This window comes from Mixophyes fleayi, chromosome 4 (assembly GCF_038048845.1).
Source record: "Mixophyes fleayi isolate aMixFle1 chromosome 4, aMixFle1.hap1, whole genome shotgun sequence".
NCBI lineage: Eukaryota > Metazoa > Chordata > Amphibia > Anura > Limnodynastidae > Mixophyes > Mixophyes fleayi.
In genome coordinates this window covers 136,208,870-136,229,000 of record NC_134405.1, presented here as the reverse complement: position 1 = coordinate 136,229,000, position 20,131 = coordinate 136,208,870, and the positions used below count along the sequence as shown (strand labels likewise).

Here is a 20,131-nt window from a genome sequence, read left to right as displayed (position 1 = left end):
CATATTGCTGAGCCTTGTCCTTCCGTGTAAAAGGACAAATGCGTCCTAAATGTTTGTGTGGACCAGTAAACGTTCAAACACAGTACCTTAAACCTCATTTTCTCTTTTTAATTTAAATCAAATTTACCCTCTCAGTTTCTCAGTAAAAATAGTTTGTTTTAAAACTCTCTTTTAGTCATTAACATCTGTTTTGCTTCAAAACACATGATTTTGTTGTTGAAGTCCAATATTTATTAAGCTACAGCAGATCCCGTTTTCTGTCTGCTATGAGAGCTCTCTTTGTGAGTCCGTATGTGAGTAGCATGCGCACTCTCAAGATCAAAGGTTAAATCACATTGGGCACACTCCCATGATCCTCCCTGCTCCGACTTTGAACTTTGAACCTGCTTCTTTGAAGCTCTGGGTTTAGAATTTGCTTGTCTCTCATCTTCCTCTTCCTCCTTCACCTTGTGCACAATGAAGAGGTGTCTGTTGAGTGATATTTGGGAGGTGTAACACAACCCACAGTGCACACACTGGCACGATGAGTTATCATTCTTGTGCTGAGGTATGTGCTCTAGAAATTCTGTGCTGCTGTCTGCAGTGAAGCCACACTTTGCACACTTGTACACGGATTTCAGTTTCTTAGCATCAGGGCAATCCTTTGCTTCCGACTCCTCAAGTTCCTTCTTAACAGCTTTCTTCAGACCGGTGGTCTAATGAGTACAGAAAAAAGCTTGAGACAAACAATATAGATGCCATAGACAATGCCAGTATTGTACTGGATAATGTCAACATGATCTACATTTAAATTAACAAAACATTTGGATAATATATAAATTTACCCTGAGATTTACAACGGAGATGACCTCTGGTAGTTGGGTCTAGATCAGCAATGTAGCAATATTATAACCTTTAACATTATAATGTTTATAAATTGCTTTTGTGGTCTTACGGAAACAAAGCAAGAATGGAGCTAAAATACAACACATTCAGTCAAGAACTCTAACAAATATGAAAAGTTTCATGTACCATAAAAACAATTTAAAAATAACACTCCCATTTTTAATTGCAGTTGTTTATTAAAGGTAGACTGAATACTTTCGAAATGACAATTGCTTCGGACATTATACAACACGCAGACATACAAAAGGTAAGAAACTTGTACCTGATCTTGATCTCCACTCCCCTTAGGCGAGTCCGATGTCAACATAGGAGACGACACCTGAGGAAGTTCAGGGTTTTTAATGCCATGCATTAAAATGATATGATTGGCCAGCATGGACGGCTTGGCAAAAGTAGGCTTCTCGGTGCAGTAGCTGAAAGCACAGGAGGATATAGTATAGGTAACGTACTCCTAAGTAAAGTGCTTTAGACCATTTTTCATTTAAATAAAGATTGTTTTTTAACTTTGTAAATGAAAAATAAATATATGATCAAAATGCTTTAAATAAAATGTCTTTCTGGAGGTCACAGAAGTCATCAGCAACTTGTGCATGTACTCTAGATAAACAAACTACTAACATTCCCAAGTTACCAAAACTTTGATTTTATTTTTTTAGAACAGGACATGGATCAATATTTTTAAGATTGAAGGGAAAAAATAAGTACAACGTTCAGTCTTTTCACAAAAGGGCGATATGAATGTATCCTTAAAGAAGTGTATTTGATGGTATATTGATTTTTGCTTGTCACCAGTTTATAAAGTAAAATGTAAAACAAATAAACTTTATAGTTCAGGTTACACCTTTCTTTAACCCATATATATATATATATATATATATATATATATATATATATATATATATATATATATATATATATATATATATATATATATTTAAAACATGCCATTATATTTTAAAACATGTTATCCGTCGTATTTCACTTGATAATCTTAGTATTTCAGATGCTTTCAATAAAATGTTGGAAAAATAAAATCTGCTTTCAATAAAATGTTGGAAAAATAAAATCTGTTGCTCAGGGCTGAACTTGAACGTGCTTAAAATGGTAAGAAAATTTGAAGCAACAAAGGTAAGGACTAAAATGCTTCGTTACCTTTGCCAGTGATAAACATCCTACACCTGAGTTGATTTACATTTCAGCTGGAAATTAAGTTTTAATCTCATAATATTGTGCTGTTTATTTATTTGTTTTTAGATTAATACAGTGGGGTGTTTTCTTTTAGGACGTTCATTATTCATTGCTCTGCTTACTTTTAAGGACAACGCCACTTTGGAGTAACTGATAGGGTGTGAAGTCATTGTAATGTAATAAAAACCTCTGTGTTTAAAAGACACTCCGCAATCATTGTAGTAGTTGTTACTGGACTCTTACCAGCAAGTGTAATCCTTTTTTGTATCATGGTTGTTTCTAACATGTCGTCGTAAGCTGGCTGTGCAGTTGAAGGAGCGCTCACATTGCCGGCAGGGATACCTCTTCATACTCTGCAGAAAAGAGAATACTCTGTGAAATCCAACTTCCTTGAGGTTAACAAAGAAGAAAGGTGTTTATTGGCATGCACTGGACAATTACATGTTTAAGAGACATTTACATAGAAGTGCATATTTAATACCTATGCATCTGTGTCACAAGCGATTTACCCAAAACTTTTCCACCATTTCATATAAACATTTCCATAAGATTCAGTGTGGCTAAACAACAAGGGCAGGGTCAGCAACTTGTAAAATCAAACAGCTTTTATAGAAAGGGGTGTTGACAACACTGAGTGATATTTAAAACATGAATAACCAAAAATGCAGAAATCACACTAAGAGGCATTCTTAAATGGAGATATGTTTACAGTAGGGTGCGCGTGTTTCCTAGTCTGCCATGCATGCTCCAGCAAAAATAATTCAGCAAATGTCAATACAATTAGAGTATCATTTTAGACACCATCGTGTATGCTTTACTATGGTAACTAAGTTCTTTGATTTAGGCACAGACTAAGATATTTACCTGCATTATGATCATTCATATGTGCAACGGAAGAAGTGGGCACCTAATGGATGGACATTGACTATCAAACTCACCCTCCCATGACTTTTCTTCATGTGGAAGACATAGGTCTCTCTGTCTAGAATCCATTCAGAGCACTCTCCACAAGTCCAGCCAGCCAGCTTCTGTTTATTCCGAGACTCTGAAGACTCGCTGTCTTTCTTGCTGGAGGAGGAAGTTCCCTCAGTTCTACCTGAGGGTTTTGACACTGAAGGGGAGTCTTCATTTTTCTCCAGAACAGTCTCTGGCTTTTTCTGAGAGCCTGAGGAATCTTCAGCGGCTTTAGGAAGGCCATGGACACTCTACAACAGAAACAAGTCCTATGACAGGGAATTGATACTGAACTGAAAATCATGTCCACTGTCAACAAGTGTAAACTTGCTCAAGCATTTTAATACATACACTTTAGGAAATTATAAGCAGTTATCTTTACCAATGTACTTTGTATTTCATCTCATTTGTGTCATATTTAAAACAAGCTAAAGTTAGAGTTGAAATAAAAATCAAAGTAAGTCAAATTAAATTCACAGTGTTCTCCCGAGCACCTATCTCCTGGGTGCTCCACCCGGCTGTTTTTACTTGCCACCTGGCTCTTGGAGCCCAACAGAGTCTTATTAAAATAGAATAAACAGCTGTTTCTCCTATTAGAACAGGCACTATGTGAGCACTACAGGAAAAGCTGTTTAGTGGGGCTCTGCGTTACAGTCACACAGCAATGTTGGTTTACGGGTCAGTGGAACTAGTAAAGTAGTAGTGTTTTACATTAAAATAAGAGTGTCAAAGAAACAAACACAATGCGCAATGTCTATTGTTGTATTAATTGGAGGTCATAAAAAGTTATTTTGAGGCAGGTTTTATTCCTATAGAACTGCTACACTGACCATCATCATGGATATGCCATATACATAATGGGTTTAATCAAAATATTTTAAAGGAACTATTAAGGTTCCCAAGATCCACAAATGCAGAAGTGCATTTTGAATTAGGGCATGTGTATTTACACGTATGGTCCACATCACTCTCCTGCAGTAACAGATTACAATGCATAGGTTGGGCAGAAGTAGAAACCTATTACCTGTTGGGAAGTGAGAACTTTGTTATGGGGAAGGAGAAATATTTGAAACACTATCGAAAAAAGTTTAACTAAAAAAACCTGGCTTTTTTGGCGATTCAGGAAAGGGCATAGGAATGTAGTGTCCAGTGGCCCAATTGATGGCCGAGTACCCAAAGGAAGCAACCCCTTAGAATGGTCAAATAGAATGTATTCCTGTGCTCCGAGTCTTTAGGACCCCATGTGAAGAAAAAATGGTTTGAGTGAAACTCATAAAAGTATATATAGTAATCCGCTATACATGAGTACCCATAGGGTTGGACACGATGCGTTACCAGGAGTCACTGAAGAGGAAGTGATGAGCTCCTACTATCTCCACACCCCCAGAAAAGAGCTGATAGAAAGAAAGGTCTGTGTCTGCCCTTTTTTGAAATCCAGAAGGACTTTTTGGGTTGCAGTGTCCTCAAGGAGGTAATCAGGGCATCTTTGAATGATCCAATGATTGTTTAATGCCAGTTAGAGGAGCCCTTGGAGGTTTATTCTGAAGGAAATTTTGCCATCATCTTTACAGAAGGCAGTGTAAACAGAGACCACCAACCAGGATTTGTCCTGCTTCAGCTCACACTGGTTGTCATTTTGCAACCTTTCCAGGGGGCTATATGTATCAAGCTGTGAGTTTCCAACAGGTGTGAAAAGTGGAGATGTTGCCTATAGCAACCAATCAAATTATAGTTATTTATTTAGCACATTCTACAAAATGATAGCTAGAATCCGAATGGCTGTTATAGGCAACATCTCCACCCAGGGCGAGCTCAAGCAACATTTAAACCCAAGACTTGTTCTGCCAAAGTGAAGGTCTCCTGTGCCACCCAAGCTGCTGCTGGGTTAAGTGTGAGTCTGTGGGCCAGTAATTCCAGAGGGGGCCTGATTGTCCTACAGGCAATTTAGTCTGGCATTTGGTGAAGCCATAACTTTGGACCAAAAAGCTCATATTGGACATACCTGCACACATCGAATGATGAATCTGTACCACCTTACCAACAATTAAATGGGTATAAGCTACAAAAATTGGAGAAGCCCCACTTGCCACCCACTAAATAGCTACAAAGAGCAATAGTAGGAAATGAAAACAAAAAAAACAAATCAAAAACAAAAACCTCTTCCCGAAATAAGGGAGATCCTGTGAGAGGCAGTCCTAATGAGCTGCATAACAGTGTCCCCTGAGAAGGCTGTAAACAGGTAACTGTACATGCTGAAGTCAGTCTGGAGGTTGTGGAAAAACTGGAGCGACTCTGGTGGCTGGTAGTAGCACAGGCACAAGCCTTGGAAGGGATGAAGGATGATATATTTAAGAAAAAAAAAAAAAGGGAAAAAAGACTAGCAACTAAAATAACAGATAGGTTATCACTTCTGTTCTAATTCAGTCTCAAGCACATTTTTTTTATTTTTACATATGTGGTTGTCTTCATGGAACTCTCTTCTTCGAGAACACTCGCCAGACAACACTAAAGAGAATCACCATCTAGGATTACATCTCCAAGATCAAAAGCGATTAGCATTTCTCAACTATTCCATTGGTGGAGAAACTTTTGTAGCAGTGCAATTACTATAAAAACATTTAAAATTTAGCACACTGGTAAAATGAATATACAATTTCAAGATGCTTGAGTACTGGAGATACAATGTCTGCTCAATAACCTATGTTACCCTAGTGTTCTTGCTATTGGCCACTCTACATCATATGTAAAAGTCCCAAATGGTCCTGCACCCTTCAAGCAGGAGTCTCCTAGAAAGATCCCCAGATCAGGATTAAGATCTTGACGAATAAGGCTTTTCGGTTTCACTTTTTAGGACTGCAATGGGGCGTTACAGTACTGAAAAACACCAAACTAGTCCTAGCTGGCAAGTCACATTTCTGGATCTGATCCATTAGTAGTGAGGTGTACTGTTAGACATGAGGCCCTTTCTATCCTGTGCATTCTTGAGGAGCACACCAATAATTTATGTCTGGCCAGTGTCAACAGTCTTGTCTTCTGAAAGAATTATACATTTTTTTGTAAAATGAACTTTTTCTAGCAGCTTCAAGAACCATTTAAAGGTCTCAACCAGATATACTGATTGATATAAATCTAATACTCCATGTCAGTACTTTTGTAGCCTTAATGATACAGTTTTCCAATCTTAAACTTGTAAATTAAACATTCCAGTTACATCATATAGGAGTGAACTAGTTAAAACTTGTTATGGTTTGTACCTCTCTAGCAAGTTTCTAGATTTTGCAAATCAACTTTAGTGTTGGAGTTTCTCTAATGAAAGATCTAGCACCCCCACATCTGCATATGCCACTAACTGGTTTGTCAATATAACCTGCCTAAAGATATACAGTGGAGCTATCATCAAAGTCCTGCCCGATATCACATTTTTGAAGTTCCACCTATCCCCACTGAAAATAATGTTTCAATTTCTACTATAAGTCAGATGAGAATTATGCAATATATATAGCTCCTTAGGCATCAATATCATTTGAGCTAAAACTCTAAAGTGTAAATCATGCCGATCAAGCTACAGCTGCTCAACGGAAGACATTTAAACACTGTTTGCACACTAAACGTAATTATACTACAGTAGGGGTGGATCTGATAAATTCGATAAGGTATGGAGTCCACAGCTAAATTCACAAGGCACTTCTGCTGACCCTTTCAGTATTTAACATTACCCCGAAGAGGCCAATAGCTTTTTTTGGTTATATTTTCTCCTGCCCCATGCCATAAAAATGTCTAGGTTTGAGAGGAAGTTTATAGCATGCAAGCTATGTTTTGTTCATTTGAAACAAAAACATTAAATAAAATAAAAGTGTATTGTCCAGTATAATGCAGTGTCACACACAATTGTTGAGATGTGTTTTTTTAATTTCATGAGCATTTTTTTTCTTTTTAATATCTAAATATTGAGCATTTTATGGTGTTTTTGATATTTAAACATGCACAAAAGAAAAAAAAAGCTGCGAATTGCTACTTAACAGCAGTGAATGCATTATGTGTGCTGGGTAATTGTCAAAACAACTTCTTGCATAGAGCTGCATTTTCCAGTAGTGTTACCCAATGGTCTAAATCATTGTTAGCAGGAACAGCCAACGGATTGGTACAGGAAAGTTACTGGTGACATAATTCATTAATATTTAAAAGATGTCTATTTCCAGCTGAGAGTTTTACCAACATAGGACGCCACACTTTAGTAAATACATTTTCTTACACTATGGCCTTTAATGTGCCAATTAGTATAAAGTGCCAATTCCCATGTCTCACCTTAAGATGCTGCACTAGTAGCTGTTTCTGCATGTATGCCAGCTGACATTCTGGACACTTGAAGACGCTCACTAGTAGAGTGTTTGTATTCTGGTAGAAATGCTGGTGCAAAAGTCTCTTTTTATTGAAAACAGTCTCACACGAGCACTTATAGATTATCCTGCAATACATAAATTACAGGAATAAAGTGAATGAAAAATAAAAATGAAAAGACAATTACTGTTCTGAATTCAAACAACATTATAGATATTTTTTATTACTCACTTACTGATGCTCCCATAAGCTTCTAGTGGGGAAACTAAATTAACCGCCACATATCATCTCAATGTTTGGCTGCGTACATTGTCAGCTAATATCATCATCATCATTTATTTTTATAGTGCCACTAATTCAGCAGCGCTGTACAGAGAACTCACTCACATCAGTCCCTGCCACATTGGAGCTTACAGTAACATACACACACACACACACACACACACACACACACACACACACACACACACACGTATGTTTTGGAGTATGGGAGGAAAACGGAAAACCCGGAGGAAACCCATGCACACACGGGGAGAACATACAAACTCTTCACAGATAAGGCCATGGTCGGGAATTGAACTCATGACCCCAGTGCTGTTAGGCAGAAGTGCTAACCACTATGCCACTGTGGTACAGAACCTCCCCTCATTTTCCCTTGCATCTTATTACGACGCAAGGGAAACGGGGCAGAATTTTTAACAAAATCTGACGCAATGTGTCTCCGTGGACTGTTCCGAAGACGCATCACGCTACCTGGCGGCCAATTGATTTTTCCCTAAGAAAAAATGTCCTGGTCTATCATACATTCCTGTAACTGCTTAGTTACCATAATTATAATGGTCACACTACTACAAGATTTTCCCCTCAAAACCAGACTGCAACATTCACACGTAGTGAACTAGAGAACATATGCATACACAGCATTTTCTACAGACAAAAGTAACAATACACTGCCTACATTAAAAACCTATTCATAGAATAACAATGACTAAGAGAGCCACTTACTGTGCATTCTTGTGCCCTGCGGTGGGATGCTGAGCAGTGATGTGAGCAGCCGTACTTTCTGTGCTCTTGAAGGCCATGGGGCAGAAGGAGCACTTGTGGAAAACCTCGCAGTGCTTGTCCTGGATGTGGACCTTCAGCATCCCCAGAGACATGAACACCACCCCACAGTGTATGCATCTGGTGGACACCCAAGTTAAGATCAGAAAGTTAGAATTCAGCTGGGATGTAATGTCAATAAACTGCTGCAATAAAACTATGAGGTGCATACTTTAAAAGACAAACAAAAGAAATCCTTAGAGGCGGTGTCCTCTATTTATAAAAGTATTACAGTCTAATGTGGTTTAATATTTGTGTAAATGGGATGCTACAGCAGATGCCTAGTGTATGTTTACTACATACCTATCTACCAGCGCTGTTTAATCCAATTTATTTAATTTGTTTCTCCTAACAGAAAGTGGAAACACTCTAAATTGAGAAGAAACAATGAGTCGACAGCAGTGTCATACACCGGACTATCCAAGCACTGGTGCTTGGACAGTCAGTTGTAGGACACTGGTGCTCCAGGAAGATAGACTGGGCCAGGCAGCTGTTGCAGTTACGCACAGACTGTAGCAGGAAGCAACAACATGATTATTGTAGCATAAAAGAATGCAAGTTAGAAAATGGTTGTCTGCTTTAACATCAAAAACTCAAATTACGTAGCATTTTTTAATTAAATCATACTATAATGAATGATCTATGTAAAACTCTAATACAGTTTGCAAAGTGTGGTTACACTTAGTTAAATGTCCAGCATGCTGTAAACAGATATTTACAAACATCTATTAGCAGGGTGGAACGTCTATCCCGCATCACCCTAGGAACTGCAGATAAGCCTGAATAAGTGAGGCAGGTTTGTAGTCTGTATGGAAATGCTCTGTAGATTGTTGCATGTTCACAGAGGTGCACGGCCAGTGATGTCACAGTAAGAATACATTGCAAGCATTTTGCCTTATATAAGTGGAGTTCACCTGTTCTTTGTTTTTTTTAAGCTGGAACCCCAAGAGCCAGTGTGCCATTATTCTGAATCTCCAAAAGATGTTGGTTACCAACACAATATATTGCACATCTGATAATCGGTGGACCAAAAAAACAGATTTTAGGACACCACTTGGGGTCCATATACAAGGGATACACATCTCTGAGCTTAGCCAAATCACCAGGGAAGGAGGACAAGTATGCTTTGCGGACAGAGCAGCCTACAAGCCCGCAGCCTAACTCAAAATGGCCAAGGCAGATTTCCCATGCCACCCACCTCCCGGCAGGACAAGTAGTGTATGACCCACAGATTGCACATGGCCCTGGACTCTCTCGCGCAGAAATTGCACAGCCCCACTGGCAATTTCCCCCATCGCTGCCCTTGTACACGTCCCTGTGTACATTGTTAAAGCTTGAGGGTTGCTATGGCTGTTTACAATTAGGGGTAATGGTGGAGGAGTAAGTAACTTACTCTTCAACAGAAGACAGTACAAGCTAAACTGAAATGTTCCTGTATGAATCTAAAAGTTAATACACATTTTTTCAATTACTGGTATGTGATTGCCAAATTTATCCAATGTATATGCACGTATCTATACACAGTGCATACTGCTTTCTCCAGGGTCAGGAGTATTACACTCACCGGAATGCCACTTTGCGAGTATAGTGCAGGCAGTTCTCCTTAACGTGTGTCTGGAAATAAGCAGATCTACACAGGACCCCACATTCTGGGCAGCAGTAAGGAGACTTGTGTGTGTGAATGCGCTGATGAGCCCCGTAACTGCATTTATTAGGAAGCATCATCTGGCACACCTGGCATGTCTACAGAGGAAAACAAAAAGAGGTTTTTTTTAAATAATAAAAGGACAGTAGACTAACTGAATAGGGAATCACAAAGATAATAATAAAATCAGTGAGCAGCAAATAGCGTTACAGAGTAGATGGATAGGTTCAGACAAGGAACAATAGACAAAACAGGAAGCGTCATCCATTTTTATTTTCGATTTAGTACAATGGAGCCACAACCCTCATGAAACACCTAAATGCAGAGCCACAAATTTTTATAACAATTTGAAGATGTCACCCTTCACTTACAGCACCCATATCAAGTCAAAACACCTAATTAAATAGCTAATGCCCAATAACAAATGATTCAACCTGTAATGTTGAATAATTAAAATTTTGGAAGTGGTAAGGATCCTAGGGTTGTGACTTCCACTGTTCTGCTAGAACAATAACATAACCATATAAACTCCCTACTAGAATGATTATTGGAGGGGGTTATGTTCCTTTTTAAGTGATCATTATAATAACAGAGAAAAAAAATTCTCTCAGTTAAAGTAAGCACTCTGGACAAGGGAATTTATCAAAGAAGAGATCATAAATAATGATTTTCTTGACTAAACATCACACTGACAATATTGTTACTATCCAAGTGGTTACCAATTAAAGGCTCTTCAACAATCATAACATCGCATTCAGAAATGTAATATAAAAAGATTAACAGAAACATATACCCACACACAAGAGAAACCATAAGTGGAGAGCTGCTCATAAATCTGAGTGAAGGTCTCACTCACCAGTCCATCTTTTTCCTCAGCCACTCTCTGATAATGTCCCGCCAGACAGGTGTAGTCCTCAACCTGCTTGCCACATTCCAAACACTTAAACCCATGGCGTATAAGTCCATATGGGTCAGCATATAGTGGCATAGCTGGTGGAGCATAGGAGGAAGTCCCAGACCACACTCCAAGTGATGTTGCTGGAGCTATTGTTCGTTGAGTAGTGGATGAAGGTGGAGTTGTTAGCACTGGGGCAATTAAAGGTGGGGGGGCCAGCATCTGTTCTGCTGATATGGGCTTCATCATGAGCTGGGAGCACTGCATGATCAATCCTTTACTCTTATGTTCCCTGGCATGACCTAGCAAACTGCATTTGTTGTAGAACTGGACCGTTTTAGAGCACTGGGTACACATCACCTCAATATGGATACTCCGCCTGCTGTGGTGCTGTGCAAGGCTCTTTTCCAGGGCAAAGGAGTCTCCACACTCCAGGCAAGTATAACCAGAGGCTGGCAGTGTAATATTGCAGTCAGGAGGAGGGTTCAAATTTGGGGTATATGTTGGGACAGGATTGGCGCTGTGCAGAAGTTTATTAAAGGCATCCACAATGACAGGAGCGGCTATTTTAACTTGGTGTACCAGTGGTACTGCCATAGGCGCAACCTGTCCCTGTGCCTGCCTCAATGGTGCAACCTTTGTGCCCACGGTGGTAGTGACACTATTTGGAACCAAGTTAAGGTTGGCAAGGTGAACAGCCTTGGGAAGTAGGGTCGTTGCATTAGAAGCGACCTTTGTGGGAGCCACTGGCTGCTTCTTGTTCTGCGATGGATTGGAGGTCTTTGCTGAACCACTGCCAGGGTTCTGAAGTTTTGAAGCTTGCACGCCTTTCTTTTTATCCCCTTTAGAGTTTGTTACTTGAGTACCAGCAACATTCTGTCCTTGGCTGCTAGTTGTGGCTGTACCCCTTCCAGAACTCCTCGTTTTTTCCCTTTCTGAATCTGCCACATCTTCCAGGTGTACAAGCGATTTGATATCCTCCCCAGATGAGTTTTCACCTTGTATGTCCTCTGGAGATTTTACCAGATCATCTGGTTCAACTACTGGCAATATCCTAGTTACAGTTCTTTTGATCTCACCAGATGACATTTTTATAGTTTTTATCCTTACTTTGGGAATTGCAGGAGGAGAACCAGCACAGACAGATGGGGAGTCTTTACTACTGGTGTCACTGCAGACACTCATGGGGCTGTCTGGGTTTTTAATAATCTTCTTAACCACCTCCAGTGGACTTCTTGGGCTTTTAGGGGACTTTGGCATCTTCGGACTCCCTTTGATACTTTCTTTCAATGGTATATTTACTTCTTTAGAGAGATTTAAAGATTCTTCCTTAGGGACTACTGCAACTTTTTTGGCTTGAAGTGCAACCAAAGCAGCTACACAAGAAGACAATTTAGAATGAGCTGGTTTAATACGCTGGCGGGGTGGCACAGCTGAGGAACCAGTCGCATTACCATACGCATCCCCTACACCTGAAAACCCTTTCTCCTCAGGACTGCTGTTGTCCTGAACTTCTCTGAATGCCAATGATGAGCCAAGGAAACAGCTGGCTTTATCAATATCTCTGCTTTGCTCAGAAGCCCTATCCTTCTCTGCTTCCAAGCATTCTGATTTCTGCTCCTTTTTGCAGTATTCATCAAACATACTCAGCTCAGGCTCTGTGGACTTCCTCAGAGAATCCACCATGCAGCCTTCTTCTGGTATATACATGGAAGGCTGTGGAAAATAAGGTGACTCTGCTGCCTTCTGTTTGTTCAATACTCCATTATCCTTTGATGAGTCTTCTGGCTCAGGGCTAGAAATAGGGCTAAACTGGCTAAAAGTGGGCAATGGTTCTGACTTGATTGACTCTAGTTTGTCTGTGTAACTTCTTGAGCTGTCCCCATTGATAAAACCAGGCTCAAATTTTCCATAGGCTGGACCCGCAGCATGGGGTTCGGAACCCACTTCTGGGCCACAAAACCCATTCTGGAGAAGAGCTGGACCCATGTGATTTCCTTCTTTCTCAGCTGCCTCAAAGGACTCCTGTCGACTAGTGTTTTTCACAATCACACTAACTGCTGGAACATCAGAGGCAGGCACCGACTGAGCCAAGGACAGATTCTCATCCAAACACATTCCTGACGGTTTTAGATGGTTCTCTTGCTCATCACTTGTAGACTGAATAGCTTCTTTGGGATCCAAGCTTGTGGCATCAGGGATATCAAAAGCAGCAAGGAGATCGTCAAAGTCTGGAGTCTTCATGTCCCCCATGACTATAAATGTAACAATATCTGAAATGGGAAAGAAGAAAGTCTGTATGACAGATCTCTCAAATTAGGACAATATGCACAGTTTGCTCCAAGATATGGAGGGCTCTATAAAGCTCCTTTGAAGTCTAAGGGGCATATTTACTAAACTGCGAGTTTAAAAAAGTGGAGATGTTGCCTAGAGCAACCAGATTCTAGCTTTGCAAAATGTAATAACTAGAATCTGATTGGTTGTTCGAGGCAACATCTCGTCTTTATCAAACCCAGAGTTTACTAAATATACAGTAAGCAAAAAAATATTACAAAGATAACCAGATTGTTGCAGACATTGTAAAGCATGACAGTTAACAAGATATTCATGATATAAAAAAATAAAAATATATAGGTTTTAAAAGCTAATATTAATAAATCATATGACCAGTTTAATATTTTAAGGAGCTATGATAAGGTGAACCCATTAGGAGCTATAGAAAACAATCCAAACTTTTATGCACTATAAAAACTTTTTAGTTGCCATACATACATGGGATTAGAGCAGCCCTACTTATCTGAACTTGTTAGCAAAAATGTATTTGACATGCATCTCTACACTGAGCCAACTAAATAATACTTAATGTTTTAGGAGACTAGATTTGGTTGTTTTTTTTATGTAGTAAAGGCAATTTAGTATCAAGAAAACATCAATGAAGTAGGGATTTTATTTATTTTGTACATTATAGTTTTGTGTATACCAACACAGAGTTAGAGAACTAGAAGTTACCATATTTCTCCATGTATAAGACGCACATTTTTAAAAAAAATTTGGGGTCTAAAAACTGGATGCTTCTTATACAGTGGTACTGCAAATCCGAATCGTTAACTGGACGGGCCGGTTCGGATTTGCGACCCGGAGTACTCTTCAAACCTCGAATTCCGCTGAGCGCATTTAGCATTTCACTGACGTCATGTAGACATGCCCCAAGCTGTGTAGGACTGGGAGCTTTGTAGGCTGAAGTCCCTCTTGTCAACAACGCTGTGCAGTAGCGCTGCCTTCCTATCATTTAGATTCCATTGTCCAGACGCTAAATCTATAGGCAGGGGTTGAGGAAAGTACAGCTGTCTGGAACCCTCTTTGTGCACTAGAAATGCCGATGGGCTGTTAACAATATAAAATATTGTATGGGACGATATAAAATAAGCTGTCTTACTGATCTTTCTAGCACAATGAAAGTGCTTGCAGTAACTGCTGCTTACATGGTATAATGAATAAAACTTGAGTTCACTAACTTTATGTAATACATTTTTTTTTTTTAAATATAGTCTGATAACATACAGGCAGCCAAAGGAGGGAAGGTTATTTCAACTCAGCCAGAGATCCAACCGTTCACCTTGAGTGACTTGATCATTTCTGGTGTCACCAGAGCTGATATCTTCTATGTCAGATAATGACTTGAGTGATTTAGTTGTGATTATTACGAGCCCTCATGCTCATTTGTGACTTGCATAAAATCAGACATTGCACTAGGCATACTTGCTGCAGAAACATAAAGAACCTGCAGACCTCAATTCCAAATCAACAAAAGAAAGCATTAACTTGACACTTCTGTAACACAAGATATTGGATATTAGTGTCCATTTAAGTTACTGCATCCGACTGCAGTGTTCTCCCCAGCATTTATTTCCAGGTGCTCCACCCGGCACTTGGAGACCAACAGAGTCCTAATATAATGGAATAAACCATTGTTTCTCCTATTAGAACAGGCACTATGTGAGCACTACAGCCAGCAGTGTGTGTTATAAACCACTGACCACCAGTCTGACCAGACCTGGCAGGTGTGGGCAATAAGCGCCAACATTTTTCAATATTATTGCAAAGAATTACAACTGCCCCCACCTGGCTGGCAAAATTTTCTGGGGAGAACACTGAGACTAACACATATTTAATTGGGCATAAAATACTTGAGTAACTTAAGGACTGAAAATGTGCATCTCCACAGTAGATTAGATGAAAGGAGGTGAGAAAAATAAGAGTAAATAAATAAAGAAGGAACTAACCTGTTAGATCTAATGCATGGCTCCAATTAGAGTAGATACCGCACACACAGTCTGGAAAAGATATATGGAAATGATAAACAGTGGAAGTCATACAAGGGAAATCCATCTTGCACTGCATGGTAGGTGAGAATGCAAAAAGTACAGAATGACAGATGGCTTCAGTAAAATGACTACAGAAAATACTTTCACATAAAGTATGTTACAGGTTATAGACTACAAAATAGTATACACTAGAGATGTAGCTGAACCTTAGATAAATCTATCATCACAGCCTAAATAATGGGAGGACGCTAAGAAAATCCTAGTATCATTTTATCCCCTCTTCCAACCAATCTATGACTTATTCCTCGCCTCCCACCACAAACAAGGAGATGTTCATTCATCTTTTAATAAAGATCTATAAATCATTATTGTTCAAGGTGTATTGCACTGTAGTAAAGAAAAACACACTTTAACCCACCTTTCTAGAATCTAGTAACCGTTGAACAGTGAAGAGACCTTGGGAGCCTTGAGTCCTAAATATAGGATGCATGTGTTTAAATTTGTTGCACTGAAACAGTTTACAGTATAATTTCCATAAAAATAAAATGTTAGTTCATTTAGTTTTCATGGTGTGATGAGAGGGACAGAGGGAGAAGTGCATCACATTGTGAAAAAGAAGAAGACCATAATAAAGAAAGTAAAACAGAGTAACGCTGTCTGACAAGAGGTCCTCTAGAGACAACAGAGTAACCATGTGTGACAGGAAGAGGATTACTGGAAACAGTGACACTGTATGATAAGAGGACTACCATAGTAAAGAGTTGACCATGAGCTAGAAAAAAAAAAAAGAGAAAAAAAAAAAAAGAGTAACAGGAAGAGATTCATTGGAAAGAGTAACACTGGATCTGCAATTTTTATCATTGCACTTGATAGTCCATGTACATCATACGCCTCAATTCCCGAATATGTCTCCAAAAAGAGTGTACCTTAATGTGTGGAGTGGCACAAAATCTTTAGAGACACACTGGAAAAAATGTTGCCTTCACATGACAGTTCAGCCTTCTACCCCTTTACATAGCCTATTCTATTAGGTAGACTAATTATGAGTGTGGGGACATGGACAGAGTCTTTAATACGGGTGGCAAGTGTGTGTGAGAAGAATTCCAGGCACTGTGAAAAGTGTAACACACTAACAGGAGGACCACCACAACACAGAATGTCAGCTAAAGGTAGGCTATATCAAATAGTGTAACTACAAGTAACACACAATAAGGAATTTAATAGTAATTGAGAAGACGTCTGACACAGTGAAGAGTGCAAGGCCCATTACAAAATGGTATAAAAAAATAATCATGCTTTAACTACAGTATTTTACACTAATAAATGCAACTGGTTATCTTTTCATCCACAGTGAAAAGGAAACAGGTGTGTGTAATGGTAAAGAATAACTGGAGATAGGCAACAGTAAAGAGTGTAATGCTGTGAAGCAAGAGGCGAGCCATTGAAGAGTTTACTTCTTTATCATATTAGACCTATCACAGTGAAGAGTGCACGGCAGGAGTTCTTTAGGGGCATATTTAACAAATAATGATAGTGTACTATCGTGCACTTATCATTAAAAAAACGTCCCTCTGTGTCCCCCGCATATTTAAGAAGGGTGCATCGCAGCAGATATCTTTTCGTTTTTGGGAGCAGACACCATTCTACAGTATGGTGACTGCTCCCTTCCGCAATCTAACAAGTTCTAAAAAAAAGTTTTTTTCGGAACTTGTTATGATAATGTACGGCAGTATTATCATAAATGAAAAATGTCAGTGCTGTCAGCTCTGCTCCGAAGAGCAGCGCTGGACAGCGCATGTGTGGAGGGATCACATGATCCCTCCCTTTCACTCACCGCTCTGTCTCTACTACTATAGTTGCAGAGAGAGCGCAAGATGTTTGCACGCATGTGCAGTTCGGATCTATGAAAAGGAGCGAAAAACACCTGGAGGAGATCCGGAGACAGTGCATTCCGAAGAGGGGGGTAAGTGTGATTATTTTTATCACAGAAACAGCAGTTTATCGGAACTGCTGTTTCTGTGATCCATTTTTCATAAATTTGAGAATTAGTTCAATCCTTATCCATGCAATAAGGATTGATAGCTATTTTTCATTTTTGCTGAACATTGATAAATGTGCCCCAGTGTGTGAAGAGAAAGAGGTGTGACAGGTGGCCTACCACAGTGAAGATATGGATGCTGTGCGATAGCCCTGCCATGGTCATGAGAGAGATTCAGCATGACAGCAAGATGTTAAAATTGTAACCGGTCAGTCATAGAGAGAAGCTGAACACTGTATAGCAGGAGGGATGCCACAGTGACTAGTGCACCATAGAACAAGATTTTTACAGTGTCACGATAGATCTCGGTGAAGTGTTTAACACTATATTACAGGAGTAATGGCCACATGGAAATGTGGTTCTGTGACAACATTACACATCGTGAAGATTGTAACACCAGATTTGCCACAGAGAATAATGCAGTTGCACAGGAGAATGAGATGCATATATCAATGTAGGACAAGATGTCCAATGGGTAAAGAGGTGTGTGTTCCTAGGTGTGACAAAAGATCCACAAAATAAAGAGGTGTATGTGCTCATACTAGAAAGATGCATCTACCAATGGGACTGTATCTCCACAAAAGTAGGCAATGTATGTATCATTTGTGGAATGAGAAAGCAGAGTTCCATGTACCAGTTTAGCATAGGGGGTGTACAAAGCAGTGCATGTATTGTTGAAAGATGTGTGTCATAAGAAACAGATGTGCATATACCACTATGACATGATGGTCACAAGAAGAGGATAGAGTACCACAGTAATAAAGGGAGTATCCAAGAGAAAAAGCTTTGTGTGTCATTGTATGACAGGTGGTCAGTCAGAATAAAAAGGAGTATATGGCATGACAAGTGAAAGTGTGTACCACCACAGCATTCAGTGACAGCAGCAGTTTCAAAACTTTTGCAAGCACAATCATGTTGATAAACACAACCAGTGTGTAACTTACATGCAGACTGTGCTTGGAAATGGCAGTGTCCTAACCAGCTATACTGAGAGACAAACATTGCAATATGCATATGGCAACATAGATGCAGATAAAGCAAAATTTACATGCACACCATTCATTGCTCTGTCCACATACAACTAACATACTAGTGCGTCTAAACAAAAAAAAATGCCATTGGATTTGCAAAGAAACAAGAAATATAAACACAAATCTATTCTGCAGCAAACTCCATATGCCTCATAGTGCTCGCTGCCTGTGTATCGGGTATGCTTACAGACAAGAGTTCCCTGAGATGATATACAATAACTACCAATACGTGTGTGTGTATTTGTACACAAGTGACTACATACCTCCCCCCTATGCAGATCACCATGTTCCTGACTAATTGTGCTGTGCTCAGATTCTATAGACTTACCCCGCACCGGACCGTGCCGGCCGGTCACACGTACGGGCACCGAGGAGGTAACTGAGCTGGAAACCAAACGACAACCAAAGGAATCGGCCTGATATGTAGGCCGGGGCCGGGAGAAACTAACATGGCGGAGGGAGACTGGGCCTGGGGAAGAGGAGGAGGCGTCTAACCCACAGAGGGGGGGGCCTGGTAGAGGATGGGTCTAACCCACAGAGGGGGGGGCCTGGTAGAGGAGGCGTCTAACCCACAGAGGGGAGACCTGAGAGAGGAGGGGTCTGGGGCACAGACAAGACGATAGAGCCGGAGCTACTGCGCATGCTCCGCTCACAGGGGATCGGAAGGGGCACACACTGAAGATGGGGGGGAAGAATGGGAGCCAGACACATACAAGAGTGCTGAGCTTAGGCCAGATAATATATATAACACACTGGCAGGGACATAGAACAAACTTGACGGGAGATATAGAGAGTCTTGGGGAAAGAGGGAGATATAATTAGAGGTACACTAAAATATAAAGTAAAATAATTGAAGAATGTATAGGATAAACATAATGTCACTACTGAGACTTAGATACACCAACGCACATATAAGGATAGACTGGAAGGACCTGTATAATATTTTATGACATCAAATTCTATGTTTATATTTAATAGAATAGTCCTGAGAGAAGAAGGGAAATAGACTGCTTTGGAAACGGAAGGTTAAAACTGCCCCTATATACATTATTTTGTACATTGTATTCTGTTGAGTTGAATCACATTGGGTTGTACATTGTATTCTGTTGAGTTGAATCACATTGGGTGAAAATTGCCTCATTCATATTCCCAAACTGGCTAAATCAGGGCCGTAACTAGGGCTGTGCGACAGGGAGCGACTGCCCAGGGCGCAACACTGAAGGGGGGCGCAATTTAGGATTATTTTAGGTTCATTTGGTTAAAATTGAGGGCTAGGGGGGCGGCATTTGTCTTTCTCGCCCCAGGCGCTAGAATTCTAAGTTACGGCTCTGGGCGCAGTGACCACTATCTTACAATGTTTGTGGTCATCATCCGACGGCACTGACTGTGCCCTATAGGCTTTGGCACCTCACTCACCAGTGTGAACCAATTGAAAATATTTATAGGGCTCTACATGATAAATCCAAACAATTGGCCTAATAACCCAGTGTGGTTCCATTTATTCACCCTTGCCATCTGCATTTCCATGTGGATTTGAATAGTTCTTGGCCATATTTTACCAGGACAGTTCCCAGGGGCTGGCTGGCAAATTTTAGCCCAGGGGGTGAGACTTGGCAGAGAACGCTATTAGAAATACTTTAAAGGAAAAAAAATGCAGTAAGTAAAGTGGAAAATGAGCATCTACCTATGCAAATGCCTGTGGGACAAATAGACATAATTAAATGCATTTTT

The 20,131-nt window shown here is 40.0% G+C and overlaps 1 protein-coding gene across 1 annotated transcript; it reads right to left on the bottom strand.

Moving 5' to 3' along the window:
• Window positions 1-87: 87 nt before the first annotated feature.
• ZNF592 (zinc finger protein 592) lies at window positions 88-18,912 on the bottom strand. The gene is made up of 11 exons (XM_075208411.1): window positions 18,729-18,912; window positions 15,750-15,804; window positions 15,290-15,340; window positions 10,968-13,279; window positions 10,031-10,209; window positions 8,371-8,547; window positions 7,333-7,492; window positions 3,012-3,278; window positions 2,317-2,426; window positions 1,148-1,298; window positions 88-695 (listed from the first exon to the last, which is right to left on the bottom strand). The coding sequence occupies exons 4-11, from the start codon at window positions 13,257-13,259 to the stop codon at window positions 234-236; spliced, it is 3,798 nt and encodes a 1,265-aa protein (XP_075064512.1). The 5' UTR covers window positions 13,260-13,279; window positions 15,290-15,340; window positions 15,750-15,804; window positions 18,729-18,912; the 3' UTR covers window positions 88-233.
• Window positions 18,913-20,131: the final 1,219 nt, after the last annotated feature.

Bases quoted from the DNA above. Each gene is read 5' to 3' on its own strand.
- ZNF592 (XM_075208411.1), bottom strand. From the start codon at position 13,259: ATGGGGGACATGAAGACTCCAGACTTTGACGATCTCCTTGCTGCTTTT. The intron at 10,210-10,967 runs GTGAGTGAGACC...TTTCCTCTGTAG, and splicing joins CTGAGGAAAAAGATGGACTG to ACATGCCAGGTGTGCCAGAT. The intron at 696-1,147 runs GTACAAGTTTCT...TGTACTCATTAG, and splicing joins GGAGTGGAGATCAAGATCAG to ACCACCGGTCTGAAGAAAGC.